The sequence below is a fragment of the Oncorhynchus gorbuscha genome, linkage group LG11 (assembly GCF_021184085.1).
Source record: "Oncorhynchus gorbuscha isolate QuinsamMale2020 ecotype Even-year linkage group LG11, OgorEven_v1.0, whole genome shotgun sequence".
Lineage (NCBI taxonomy): Eukaryota > Metazoa > Chordata > Actinopteri > Salmoniformes > Salmonidae > Oncorhynchus > Oncorhynchus gorbuscha.
The window spans coordinates 29,698,914-29,712,956 of record NC_060183.1 but is presented as its reverse complement, the minus strand read 5'-3'; the positions used below and the strand labels follow the sequence as shown (position 1 = coordinate 29,712,956).

At 39.3% G+C, this 14,043-nt stretch overlaps 1 protein-coding gene across 1 annotated transcript; it reads left to right on the top strand.

The window, feature by feature from the left end:
• Positions 1-1,950: 1,950 nt before the first annotated feature.
• atxn7l3b (ataxin 7 like 3b) lies at positions 1,951-13,631 on the top strand. Its single transcript, XM_046369306.1, has 8 exons — positions 1,951-2,103; positions 2,876-2,999; positions 3,283-3,415; positions 3,585-3,756; positions 5,321-5,421; positions 11,578-11,600; positions 12,073-12,118; positions 12,586-13,631. The coding sequence occupies exons 2-8, from the start codon at positions 2,949-2,951 to the stop codon at positions 12,663-12,665; spliced, it is 606 nt and encodes a 201-aa protein (XP_046225262.1). The 5' UTR covers positions 1,951-2,103; positions 2,876-2,948; the 3' UTR covers positions 12,666-13,631.
• Positions 13,632-14,043: the final 412 nt, after the last annotated feature.

The following is a 14,043-nucleotide window of genomic DNA, read 5'->3' as shown; positions in this document are numbered from 1 at the left end:
TTTGCAATTATATTAAGAATGTATTAGTGATCTACTATTGGCAGACGTGAAAAAAAACATTACCATCCATTTCTGCTGTGTTAAAATTAAATAGTTTACTGTAATATGCAGTAAACTAGTTCTTCCAATCTTGTAGCTGGCAAAATATGGGCATTTTATACTTTCAAATGATGAATGAAATACTGGTGGCACGTGAAATTTTTTTAACCATCCATTTTTACTGTGTTCAAATTAAATTATACCCCCCCCCCCCCCCAAAAAAAAAATAACTGTAATATACAGTAAACTCGTTTTTTTCCCAATTTTGTAGCTGGCATATAATGGGCATATTATACATTGCAATTTTAAAGGCAATGGATTAGTGATCTACTAGTAGCATATGTTTACCGTCCCTTTTTATTGTGATAAAATGTAGTTACAAATCCCTCAAAGCTCACTATATTAGGACAAAACAAGTATATTTTCAATGTTGTAGCTGGCATAATATGGGCATGTAATGCTTTGCAATGTTAACTCCAATACTGTATCAACCATTGTGTTACACGGCTTTTGTGGCTGGTTATGTATGTCTCAAAAAACACAGGTTAATATCGGTCATTATCTGAATTTCCTGACTTTGAGACAATTGCATTTCTATTTGAATTTGTTATGAACAAGGTAATGGTATGTTTTTCTTATGTGAGTCATTTACTTTTCATTTTTCAGTCAGTCTCGTGGCATGATCATGAACAGCATCTTAAAATCCATCTTTGAAACTTTGAAAATATATTTTATGAAACAGCATATTTCATAAATTAATGAACACAAGATTTCTTCAGAACAGGTCAACTTTTAAGTCCATTTTTTTCAGCTTTTACATTGCCGATGACATTTCGATGGGCCATGGCTTATAAAATGGAATTTTGTATGCAATTTCACACACACACACACATTTATTTACAGTATTTTTTTATGTCCCTCCTTTCCCTTTACAATTAGAAATGGTAGACTTTTTTGTGCAGTGATGTCCTCTGATTTATTGAGCTGTGATGTCCTCTGACTGATATAACACTGACTAACTACACTAAGGTGAATCATTTTGGTCATAAAGTCTATCTTGTTCAATATCTTTGTTTCAAAACCCCCCTGAGCCTAGGTGAAACATCTGTGGATGTGACCTTGAACAAGGCATTTAACCCTAATTGCTCTGGATAAGAATGACAAAAATCTCAAATGTTATTAGTGATACCGGGACCTAGACAATTACGTGGTGCCAACAGAAGGCTGGAGGTAGCTCAAGTTTTTTGTTTTGTGGCAACACAAGAACAATTGGGTTGTCAAGCAGGTTCACATATTCTGGATCTGGCTATACTGAGTATCTGCACATTATTGGATTTGAGGCTGAAGATGAGGAAGTCTATAGCTGCACTTGTCATAACTGGGTCACTGGCATACACCTAGTGCCACAATTGCATGAGCAGCCTGTACAAAAAACTAACTCCATTCAAAGCAGGAGAAACCTCCAAAGCTGTTGCCCATCACTACTGTCATTTCCACCATTTTCATCAAACTGACCAGACATTTCTAATTTGAAATCAACATACAACAATGTGTCAATCATGTACATTTATCTAAAATATAATATCGATATGCATCTATATTGTAATTCTCAACACCTGCATGCTAAAACAAGGGCCGGGATGATACCAATATTGAGATACTCGGTAGAGAAGGGAAGTGTTATTTCCTTCATGATGTCTTTTAATTGTATGTGAGGGGACCTCTAATGAGGAATGCTGTGTTGCAATAAGCATTTATTAACTTGCTTCTATTTGATATTTCAACAACTAAAGCCAATTCTGCCAAGTTTTTAAAGCAGACATTTACCATCAAATCACAAATCATGTTATATGTAAATCCCAGAGAGAAAGAGAGAGTGTTAAAGACTGGAGTGGGAGAATATGGGTCACTTGGACTGTACGTGGACATGCTTAAATCCACTGACAATAGCCGGCTGGGTTCACTGAAGACAGTAATGCTGCTCGTGTTTTGCGTTCTCTTGTGTAGCGATCGATTGCTACTGCCTGAGTCGTCTGATGTAAAGATGGATGCCTTCCGATATAGGTAAATAAAAAAAAACATTTATGGACTGGCACGTATCTAATTGTTGTAATCGTCAAGGCTAAAGGGAGCTACACCGTGAAGTGATATTTTTCTTGTGACACAATGTATCGAGTTTTTAAAACGAACAGCAGCAGTGCACTAAGCAAACCATAGCGTGCTTCGCAGTAATCTGTTTCTTGAAGTAACATTCAATGTCTTACAATTGCTTCCGATTGCACCATATGTTAAGTTGATGATACATTTATTTCCAGTATTTTTTGTTATTTTCTGTAAATGATCACAAAATATCCCCCGTCTCTTTCTGCTAATCTGAAATCGACACGAATACAATGGTGTCTATCTGCGTTATTTTCAATTGTGCATACTGGACAATGTTATGCCCCATAGTAGGGGCCGAGGACTTCTGTGTGATTTTTAAAAAATAATATAAGGAAAATATTTATTCAATGCTGTTCTGTGAACGATATATGATGCGAAGCGGGACACGTAACATGTCGTTATCTGATTTGTACGACAAAACGACGAATAATCCAAAATATATATTTTTTGTCATAAATGACAGGTTATAAACGTGAATAGATAGATTCCACTTTTTAAATATAATTCATTGTGCATTTAGTTGTCACCCTTTTGTTACAATGTTTCCCCTTTGTTGCTCCTGCTCCCCACACTCCTTACCATGACTCATTGAAATACATTTTACATTGTAAATGTCATGTATGAAGATTAAATGATGTGTTATGATGTGTGTCTTCTCTCCTGTCTGGTCTAGCCCCGTCTTGGCCAATGCATGCTGCTTTACAGCATGAACACAGAAGTGTGGGCTCATCTTCTAATTCTGGCAAATGAAAATGGATGAGATTTCGATGTCCAGCCTGGACAACAGCAAGCTGGAGGTAAATATAGTAGTAGGTTTGGTTTAGTCCTGTGTGGACTATACATAAGGGTATCGTTTTTCACCCACACGTTTCATTTTAGTCTTAAACAAAGGCTTAAACATTTGGACTGTGTGTCATTTTGGACTGCAGCTATGGCTGATGCGTAAACCTGTCCGGCGCAATTCAGCTTGACTGTTTGGCCCTAGTGTGAATCAGTTCTGTAGCCAACTCTTCTAACAGTATCATTCCATACAAAAGGCTATATCCTGGTTCTATATAATAATGCTGGGGTGGTTGGCAGGGCGTAGCTCAGGACATCTTTTCTGACCTGGTGGAGGATGCTTGTCTGGGCCTGTGCTTTGAGGTCCACCGGGCCGTCAAGCAGGGCTACTTTTTCCTGGAAGACACGGACCAAGAAACCATGAGGGACTTCGGTATGTATTTCTACTTTCTACTCACCTTTGTTTTTAAATGATTGTTTAACAATGGTTAAGATAAAGACGTGTACAGACGATATCATTCCACAAGTTTTAATTTGCTAACTACACCACCATACAATGATTGCAATATATAATATATACCTTTACTTTTTTGCATGAGTAGAAATTGTGGACCAGCCAGGAGTGGATGTGTTCGGGCAGGTGTACAACCAGTGGAAGAACAAGGAGTGTGTCTGTCCCAACTGCAGCCGGAGCATCGCTGCGTCACGCTTTGCCCCGCACTTGGAGAAATGCCTGGGCATGGGGCGCAACAGCAGCCGCATAGCCAACCGCAGGTTAGCCCCCCCTACCAAATACTAATTGAGTGTATGTAAACTGCTGACCCACTTGGAATGTGATGAAAGAAGTAAAAGCTGAAATAAATCATTCTCTCAACTATTGTTCTGACATTTCACATTCTTAAAATAAAGTGCTGATCCTAACTGACCTAAGACAGGGCATTTTACGAGGATTAAGTCAGGAATTGTGAAAAACTGAGTTTAAATGTATTAGGCTAAGGTGTATGTAAACTTCCAACTTCAACTGTATGTCATATTGATGCGGTTACTGACATCTTTAAAGGGGTGGCTAAACTCACTAAATTCGCCTCCTCAAATCCTTGTTATAAAATGCTAGAAGCCATGACTGAAGCAACGAGGGTTTGATTGGGGAGTGTTATGTTCGCTAATAGCTGGCGTTGTGTGTTCCTCTTTACTGATCCTAAACCGCAACCATACTTTACGAGATTAATGGCTTAGCAACCACTTGACGCAGCATGACAACGTGAACGTGATTGGTCAAGAATCCTAAACCCTGAGCATTTTCTCCTTTTCTAGAATACCTATGATACTTGTTATCTCACGAATGTGAGGATGTTTGAGTTGGGGGGAGGGAAAACAAGCCCTTTATAAAGACCAAGGCTCGTTCTTTCAACATAACATTGGCAACTATGTATTGTTTCATGTAAACAAGACTGAGGCGCTGTGTGCTAATGGGTATTTCTGTTGTCTGTAAAGAAATGGGCAGGCTGTAGGTTGATTCTGCTGCACTCAGCTCAGCTGCTTCTCCGTGCAGCGTTACCATCCCCTTTTAGTGGGCAAGACTGGGCATGATTGAAATCAAAAAGAAAATCACAAATATCCAAGGATTTAGGAATTTATGTCATAGTTTTGGAAGATATTGACTTCATAACCAACATGATCCTATTTGCGCTTTGTATTACTTTTTGGCACTAGAATAAATGTTTCTGACTAATGTCGATGCCTCAGGCCGTTTTCAACCAGACAAGTATTTTTGTTTTGGTTCAGCTAACCTTTAAACACAGCTACCCTAATACCAGTTGACATTGCAGTGCAGACAGCAATGTAATGCCATTAAGACTGGAGTTGCTGCCTCGAATACCCAAGCCGACAAGGTGAAACATCTGTTGATGTGCCGTTGAATAAGGCACTTAACCCTCATTTGCTTCAGGGGCTCTGTACTATTATGGCCGACCCTGTAAAATAACACATTTCACTGCATCTATCTGGTGTATGTGACAATAAAACATTTTCTCATACCACAACAGGGTAGTATTATTTTCTAATCAAATGTAGTTTGCACACTTTTCATTCAACTGTAGCCTTACTTTCTCTAGCAATCCTGAAGGAAGGATTCTTTCAAGTACTTTGCTTTAGCCTGCCCGGGGTAACAGACGGGCGGGGTTTGCTGTTTTGAGACTGTTCTATTGGTCCATTAAACCACACAAGCTCAATTAAGCACAGATTAAATATTGGAAATTATTTCAAATAGTATTTTGAACCCAGGTCTGGCCATAAATCAATGGATGATGTCACTGACTGTCCTTTCTTCCCCACACAGAATAGTCACCGGCAACAACACTAACAATAAATCAGAGAGCGACCAGGAGGATAATGATGACGTCAATGATAACGACTGGTCCTACGGGGCGGAAAAGAAAGGTAAAGGACTGGCTTTCACCCTCCTTTTCATGGTGATCTGGGTCCTGTTTAGTAGGCAGAAAATGAGCGCAAACGTTGTGAAACAGAAATGTACCACATGACCTTATCCAATAAGAACAGAGGTTAAATCAAATCCCATTTTTATTTGTCACGTGCTGAATACAATCAAATGCTTACTTACAAGCCCTTAACCAACTATGCAATTTTAAGAAAAAATAAGTGTTAAGAAAGTATTTACTAAATACACTGAAGTAAACAAAAAATACATTAAAATTATAATGAAAAAAATAAGAAAATATTAAAAATAAGTAAAGAGAAAAAATAAAATAACAGTAACGAGGCTATATACAGGGGGTACCGGCTAGGTAGGTTACTTTCTAAATGTAATCCGTTAGTTACTAGTTACCTGTTCAAAATTGTAATCAGTAACGTAATCTGATTACATTCCTTTACTATTAGATTACTTTCCCCTTAAGAGGCATTAGAAGACAAAAATGCATGTTAGCAATTGAACAACAACTATTGTAGGATAAATCAATGTTGAAGTTTACATAGCTGGCTATATATGGATGTAAAATGTTACTTTGTTGGTTGGTTATGTAGGCTTCTTCTAACCCATCGCTTTCTACTACATATAATAATACGATTCAATTATATCATTACATTAAAAACCAAAGTCTATCAGAATTCCAGTCATTCCAATAAATGTTTTACCCTTTGATCTGCAAGAATAGGATTTGGAAGAATAGATTAGCCAAATTGTTTTACCTGAGAATAACCCCAAAACTAAGGACTTATTAGCCAGTCCTACTTTGTTTCTGATTTTGTTGTCATGGAGGATTGATTGGGCTTATTGATTCGAGTTGAAAAATAAATGCTGCGCTCATGGAATGGCATGCTTTGAATGCTGCTGAAAAGTGCTATTTACATGTGAAAAAGGAATGCCATATGCTGCATTTTCTATAGGTCGATTGTTTACCTTTTTGTTGGTGACACTTTGATATCTTGATAATCTGTAACTGTTTAAACCGTAAATCCACAGATGAAACAATAACAAAAAGGCTTCCCCACCTCGGTTTTGGTAAAAAGCTGAGGGACGGGCCTGGAGAAATGTAACCACACCTAGATTAATAGACAGAGCTATGGATGTATGGACTGACCATCCATGTTATCAAAATTATTGTTGTAACCATGTTGTGAGGCTGTACGGTGTTTGTTTACATTCACAATGTTTACAAACATTGGAGAAAAACAAGCTTATATTTTGGGTTCTCCTGGAGTGTTGAACTAAGCTCGAGGCATTTATGTAAGTTATATTCTTCAAGAATCAATGGATATATATAATTTATACATCTAAAAATTGATGTGGCAGATTGCCACTTTAAGTCTATCAAAAGTGTGCATGTGTCCATTAGATCTATGGAGAATAAAAAAATTTAGCAATAAAAGCTCCACTTTTACTCCATAGGCTGGGATGCGCACTATGCAGCTGTTGCAAGAGCAATTTTCACTGGCTGTGTGATTCACATCAATGCGCTATGTAGATGTCAATAATAAGTGATATCCGTATCACCATAGACGACACCACTGCTGTCATCCTTACCTCCAAGTGTTTATTCAAGTTGGATAATCTTTCGATGCCGACAGCAGTCGCACCATTGGAAGACATAGTTTGGACTGTAGCCTACAAAAGCCTGTTCATGCTCTTGTCCCGAGATCCATCAAACACATTTGGTGTGTCATCATAGTGGTCTCTGACTTGTGGTCAGACTCGCTCACGTGGAACAAATTTAAACTTGCACCTTTTTTCAATACTGATTTGAATGTCATTGAGAACAGAAGTGTCAAGGATTTCTTTTTGCAAACATGCTTTCTGAATTTAAAAGTAATCCTCGACGAAATCATCTAGTTTTTCAAAAGTAGCTGTAATCTGATTACAAGATTTTTTCTGGTATAGTAACAGATTAGTTCGTTTTTTTGTAATCTGTTACTCCCCAACCCTGGCTACCGGTACAGAGTCGATGTGCGGGGACACAGCATTTGATTAGCTGTTCAGGACGCTTGGGGGTAGAAGCTGTTAAGAAGCCTTTTGGACCTGGACTTGGCTCTACGGTACCGCTTGCCGTGCGGTAGCAGAGAGAACAGTCTATGACTAGGGTGGCTGGAGTCTTTGGAAATTTTTAGGGCCTTCTGACACCACCTGGCATAGAGGTCCTGGATGGCAGGAAGCTTTGCCCCAGTGATTTACTGGGCCGTACGCACTACCCTCTAGTGCCAGTTGCCATACCAGGCAGTGATGCAACCAGTCAGGATGCTCGTGATGGTGCAGCTGTATAACTTTTTGAGGATCTGAGGACCCATGCCAAATCTTTTCAGTCTCCTGAGTGGGAATAGGTTTTGTTGTGCCCTCTGCCCTCAGTGTGTTTGGACCATGACAGTTGGTTAGTGATGTGGACACCAAGGAACTTGAACCTGTTCCACTACAGCCCCGTCAATAAGAATGGGGGCATGCTCGGCTCTCCTTTTCCTGTGGTCAATGATAATCTCCTTTGTTTTGTATCACGTTGAGGGAGAGGTTGATATTAGAGGTCAACCGATTATGATTTTTCAATGCCGATACCGATTATTGGGGGACCAAAAAAAGCAGATAGTGATTAATCAGACAATTTTTGTGTGTGTGTGTGTGTGATAATGACAATTACAAGAATACTGAATGAACAAAGAACACTTATTTTAACTAAATATAATACATAAATAAAATCAATTTAGTCTCAAATAAATAATGAAACATGTTAAATTTGGTTTAAATAATGCAAAAATACAGTGTTTGAGAAGAAAGTAAAAGTGAAATATGTGCCATGTAAAACTAACGTTTAAGTTCCTTGCTCAGAACATGAGAACATATGAAAGCTGGTGGTTCCTGTTAACATGAGTCTTCAATATTCCCATTTAAGAAGGTTTAGGTTGTCATTATTATAGGCATTATCACGCGTCGACTATTTCTTTCTATACCATTTGTATTTCATATACCTTTGACTATTGGATGTTCTTATAGGCACTTTAGTATTGCCAGCCTAATCTCGGGAGTTGATAGGCTTGAAGTCATAAACAGCACAGTGCCTCAAGTATTGCTCAGAGCTGCTGGCAAATGCAGTAAAGTGCTGTTTGAATAAATGCTTACGAGCCTGCTGCTGACTGAGCGGTGGTAGGTAAACTGCTATATCAAATCATAGACTTAATTATAATATAATAAACACACCGCAATACGAGCCTTTGGTCATTTATATGGTCAAATCCAGAAACTATAATTTCGAAAACAAAGCATTTATCCTTTCGGTGAAATACAGAACTGTTCTGTATTTTATCGAACAGGTGGCAACCCTCAGTCTAAATATTGCTGTTACATTGCACAACCTTCAATGTTACGTCATAATTATGTAAAATTCTGGCAAATGAATTACGGTCTTTGTTAGGAAGAAATGGTCTTCACACAGCAACGAGCCAGGTGGCCCAAACTGCTGCATATACCCTGACTCTGCTTGCACAGAATGCAAGAGAAGTGACAATTTCTCTAGTTAATACTGCCTGCTAACATACATTTCAAATCAAATCATCAAATCAAATTTCAAATCAAATTTTATTTGTCACATACACATGGTTAGCAGATGTTAATGCGAGTGTAGCGAAATGCTTGTGCTTCTAGTTCCGACAATGCAGTGATAACCAACAAGTAATCTAACTAACAATTCCAAAACTACTGTCTTATACACAGTGTAAGGGGATAAGGAACATGTACATAAGGATATATGAATGAGTGATGGTACAGAGCAGCATACAGTAGATGGTATCGAGTACAGTATATACATATGAGATGAGTGTGTAGACAAAGTAAACAAAGTGGCATAGTTAAAGTGGCTAGTGATACATGTGTTACATAAGGATGCAGTCGATGATGTAGAGTACAGTATATACATATGCATATGAGATTAATAATGTAGGGTAAGTAACATTATATAAGGTAGCATTGTTTAAAGTGGCTAGTGATATATTTACATCATTTCCCATCAATTCCCATTATTAAAATGGCTGGAGTTGGGTCAGTGTCAATGACAGTGTGTTGGCAGCAGCCACTCAGTGTTAGTGGTGGCTGTTTAACAGTCTGATGGCCTTGAGATAGAAGCTGTTTTTCAGTCTCTCGGTCCCAGCTTTGATGCACCTGTACTGACCTCGCCTTCTGGATGATAGCGGGGTGAACAGGCAGTGGTTCGGGTGGTTGATGTCCTTGATGATCTTTATGGCCTTCCTGTAACAACGGGTGGTGTAGGTGTCCTGGAGGGCAGGTAGTTTGCCCCCGGTGATGCGTTGTGCAGTCCTCACTACCCTCTGGAGAGCCTTACGGTTGAGGGCGGAGCAGTTGCCGTACCAGGCGGTGATACAGCCCGCCAGGATGCTCTCGATTGTGCATCTGTAGAAGTTTGTGAGTGCTTTTGGTGACAAGCCGAATTTCTTCAGCCTCCTGAGGTTGAATAGGCGCTGCTGCGCCTTCTTCACGACGCTGTCAGTGTGAGTGGACCAATTCAGTTTGTCTGTGATGTGTATGCCGAGGAACTTAAAACTAGCTACCCTCTCCACTACTGTTCCATCGATGTGGATAGGGGGGTGTTCCCTCTGCTGTTTCCTGAAGTCCACAATCATCTCCTTAGTTTTGTTGACGTTGAGTGTGAGGTTATTTTCCTGACACCACACTCCGAGGGCCCTCACCTCCTCCCTGTAGGCCGTCTCGTCGTTGTTGGTAATCAAGCCTACCACTTGTTGTTGTTCTTTTAACTAAATATGCAGGTTTTAATTGATTTTAAGAAAGGCATTGATGTTTATGGCTGGGTACTTTTGTGCAACGATTGCGCTTTTGTTAAATCATCACCCGTTTGGCCAAATTGAAGTAGGAAGTGATTCGATGATAAATGAACAGTCACCGCATTCATTATAAGCAACGCATGACAAGCTAGTTAACTTTGTAAAATCATCAACCATGTGTAGTTCACTAGTGATTATGTTAAGATTGATTGTTTTTTTATAAGATAAGTTGCTAGCTAGCATTAAACTTATCTTGGCTCCTTGCAGCCACAGGTCCTTTTGATGCTGCACTCGTGTAACAGGTGGTCAGCCTGCCACAGTCTCCTCGTGGATTGCAATGTAATCGTCATTCAAAAAGGAAGATTCTTCTGAAAACTTGAAATCGACCCTAATTAATCGGCCATGCCGATTAATCGGTCGACCTCTAGTTGTTATGCTGGAACCACACGGCCAGGTCTCTGACCTCCTCCCTATAGGTTGTCTCATCGTTGTCGGTGAAGTTAATGATGGTGTTGGAGTCGTGCTTGGCCATGCAGTCATGGGTGAACAGGGAGTAAAGGAGGGGACTGAGCATGTACCCCTGTGGGGCCCCCGTGTTGAGGATCAGCGTGGCATATGTGTTAATACCTACCCTTACCACCTGGTGACGGCCTGTCAGGAAGTCCAGGATCCAGTTGCAGGATCCAGGTGGTCTGCTTGAAACATGTTGGTATTACAGACTCGGTCAGGGACAGGTTGAAAATGTCAGTGAAGAGACTTGCCAGTTGGTCAGTGCATGCTCGGAGTACACGCCCTGGTAATCCGTCTGGCCCTGCAGCCTTGTGAATGTTGACCTGTTTATGGTCTTACTCACATCGGCTATGGAAAGCGTGATCACAGTCGTCCGGAACAGCTGGTGCTCTCCTGCGTGCTTCAGTGTTGCTTGCCCAGATGCGCACGTATAGAAATAATTTAGCTCGTCTGGTAGGCTCGTATCACTGGGCAGCTCACGGCTGTGCTTCCCTTTTGTAGTCCGTAGTAGTTTGCAATCCCTGCCACTTCTGACGAGAATCCTATAATGGTGAATACCAGTAGTCAATCTCTACATTAATTTGAACTGAAACAGAGTTGACTTCAACTGTGCACATGCATCCAAAATGTAGTTGTATATGTTTGATCTTCACTTGATATCTAGTAGTATACAAATATGCTTTGAAGTGTTATCAATGTGCTTGGTTCTCTTGTGTATTTGTACATTATGATATCTTGTAAATCATTGAAATTATGTCCATGTGTCTTTATAAAATGTTCTCGTTTTTGCAGCGAAGAAGAGAAAATCAGATAAGGTATTTGCACTTTCTTTGAAACAACAATTAAATATTTTCTGTAATAACATAGTTTTGCCACTAGTTGATCATTCTGCTTTTCTTGATGCTTTATCTGAATAGAATCCAGTGCCACAGCTGAATTTCAAGTGAGAAATCGAAGGGAGAATGTTGATTGGCACTTGGGGTTTGTGTAGTTGTAACCAATCTAATAAAATTACTACAGGAAAGCACGGCCAAAACAAACCATAAAAATAAAGTTATCTTAATATGTTCGTAAAGTTTCCAACAGTATGCAGCATGATCCTGAAGGGCGACGAGACCAAATTTTGATTTCTTCAATTTTAATATTTATGTGATTGTCAAGCTTTCTGTTAAACAGAACATATTGTTTTTATTGAATAAGATAATTAAATTACACATTTCTTATAGTTTTGTGTAAACTATTTTGTTTTATATGTACATATATATATATTTTCCTTTTTTATTGTAGAATCCAAACTCACCCAGGAGATCCAAATCATTTAAACATAAGAGTGGTAAGTTATCATCATTAGTCTGTAACTACAAAATGCATGGTAATTGTGACAAATGGAGCGATTGCTTTAGGCCTCATTCTTTGGATAGGCCTAATACACACTCTGGCATTAATTCAATCGTATGACAGTGTTATGACAAAGGATATACTGTATGTAAGTTGTCCCTGAGACAACCCTAGCTCTAGGTCATTGAGACTGAGAGATTAAGTAAGGTGTGGACTGTGGCTCATATGAAATATAAGCTATCCTACAGATAATGGTGGAGTTTTGTTTTGCAGTTGTGCTGTGAATCTAAGAAGATATTGCTATTTTATATTAAGGTGGTTCCAGAGATCATCTGACGAGTGTAACTAAAATAAAAACCTCCTGGACCATCCCCATAATCAGATTTTCACAGCCACAGTATAATTTCCTTGGAGTGGAGAATGGAGGTGACTTTGATAAATAGAGTCAGTCTGTCTCCACAGGTATGATGGGCCCCAGACGGCGTATGGACAACCAGGAGAGCCCACGCATGCTGATGAAAGACGAGGCCTTCCCTCAGTGACAGACACACAGGAAGACCATTCAGAGTCAACCCTGGCTCCTTTTGTTTTTCATTGGACCGTGACAGATGTGTAGTAGACTATTGCTAAATGGGTCGTGTTCATTAAGCACCACACTGAACAAAACTGACTGATACATGGAGGTAGTGACTGAACTTCTCCAATAAGAAATGCTTGTTTTTTTTCCATTGTGGAACCTTTTAAAATGTTTTGTTACTGTGTGCCCTAATGAACACAACACTGCTGAAGCAGTCCAGAGACCCCCTGCACAGTGTGTCTCTTCCGTTTTTCCCCTCCACCGAATCGTTGCACCAATAATCATTATTTTATATCATACATTATTTTATCGATAGGTAGCTCTTGGCTGGCCTCTTTACGAAATATTGTGTTAGAATCTGTCAATGCACAGATAAGGAGTGAGGTCGTACAGTGGCTAGGCAGAGGCAGTCGAGGTCAGAGCAATGGATACTAAGGATCATTTGATTATGCACTGACTTTTTGATGATATTATCAGTCAAGAAGTCTTTTCAACTATCATTTTTTTTGACAAGAACATAATTATGGACAAATGGACAGTTAAAATCAGAAGTCGACACAACTTACAGGCAATAATAGTTAATGGTTTGTCATTTTATTACTCCATATTCACAGTGTCAACATCATGATTCTCCTACTGATGAGTATGCTGAAAGGACTCCTGTCACTTGTCATATACCTGTGGAAATAGGTTTTGAAATAAACTGCAAACTCCTTGCAATAGAACATGGGTTAATCTGTTTCATTGTAGATGAGTAGTTTAATTAGGCTTGTTTTCTAGCATTCAAAACATTCTTTATTATTTGTTTACATTGTAAAGGGTTATATGTGTCCTCAGTGTTGTGATAGTGTAAATATTTAAATAGTTGAAATGCTGCTATCATGGCTTTGTATTTGTTCATCTGTCAAGTAATAAACGATTGTCATCTGTCGATGTGTGATATTTGAACTACGAGTATAGGAATGAAAATGTTTGGCTTGACGTGGGCTGATGCATACATCTCCCCCGAGGGGGGTTGCAAACAAAGCCAAGATTTAGTAAACACTTTTCTGTTGAATGAACCTGAACATACCCTAAGCCTTCCCAGCCTGTAGTGCACTCAGCCGTGAGCAGGGGAGGCTGTTGATTGCCTGTTGTGGAAATTCAAAATTTTGCTGTTTTTTGGTGTGTGCCCAAAGTGATGTAGCTAGTAGGGCTTTTAGCTTGCTATGTGTTTTTGAAAATGTCTTGATTTTAAAGCCTATACACTCAGAATTTGTATTTGGCATGGGGGTTGACAGGGTAGCCTTCAGTCTGAGTAAAGTATCTTTGCTACAGTCGGAACGGTGACAAATAAAACCCAT

What these genes read in the sequence shown, in the direction of transcription:
- atxn7l3b (XM_046369306.1), top strand. Translation starts at nt 2,949, where the DNA reads ATGAAAATGGATGAGATTTCGATGTCCAGCCTGGACAACAGCAAGCTG. An exon ending in AGCCGCATAGCCAACCGCAG is followed by an intron (nt 3,757 to 5,320) that starts GTTAGCCCCCCC and finishes TTCCCCACACAG; the next exon opens with AATAGTCACCGGCAACAACA. An exon ending in ATCATTTAAACATAAGAGTG is followed by an intron (nt 12,119 to 12,585) that starts GTAAGTTATCAT and finishes CTGTCTCCACAG; the next exon opens with GTATGATGGGCCCCAGACGG.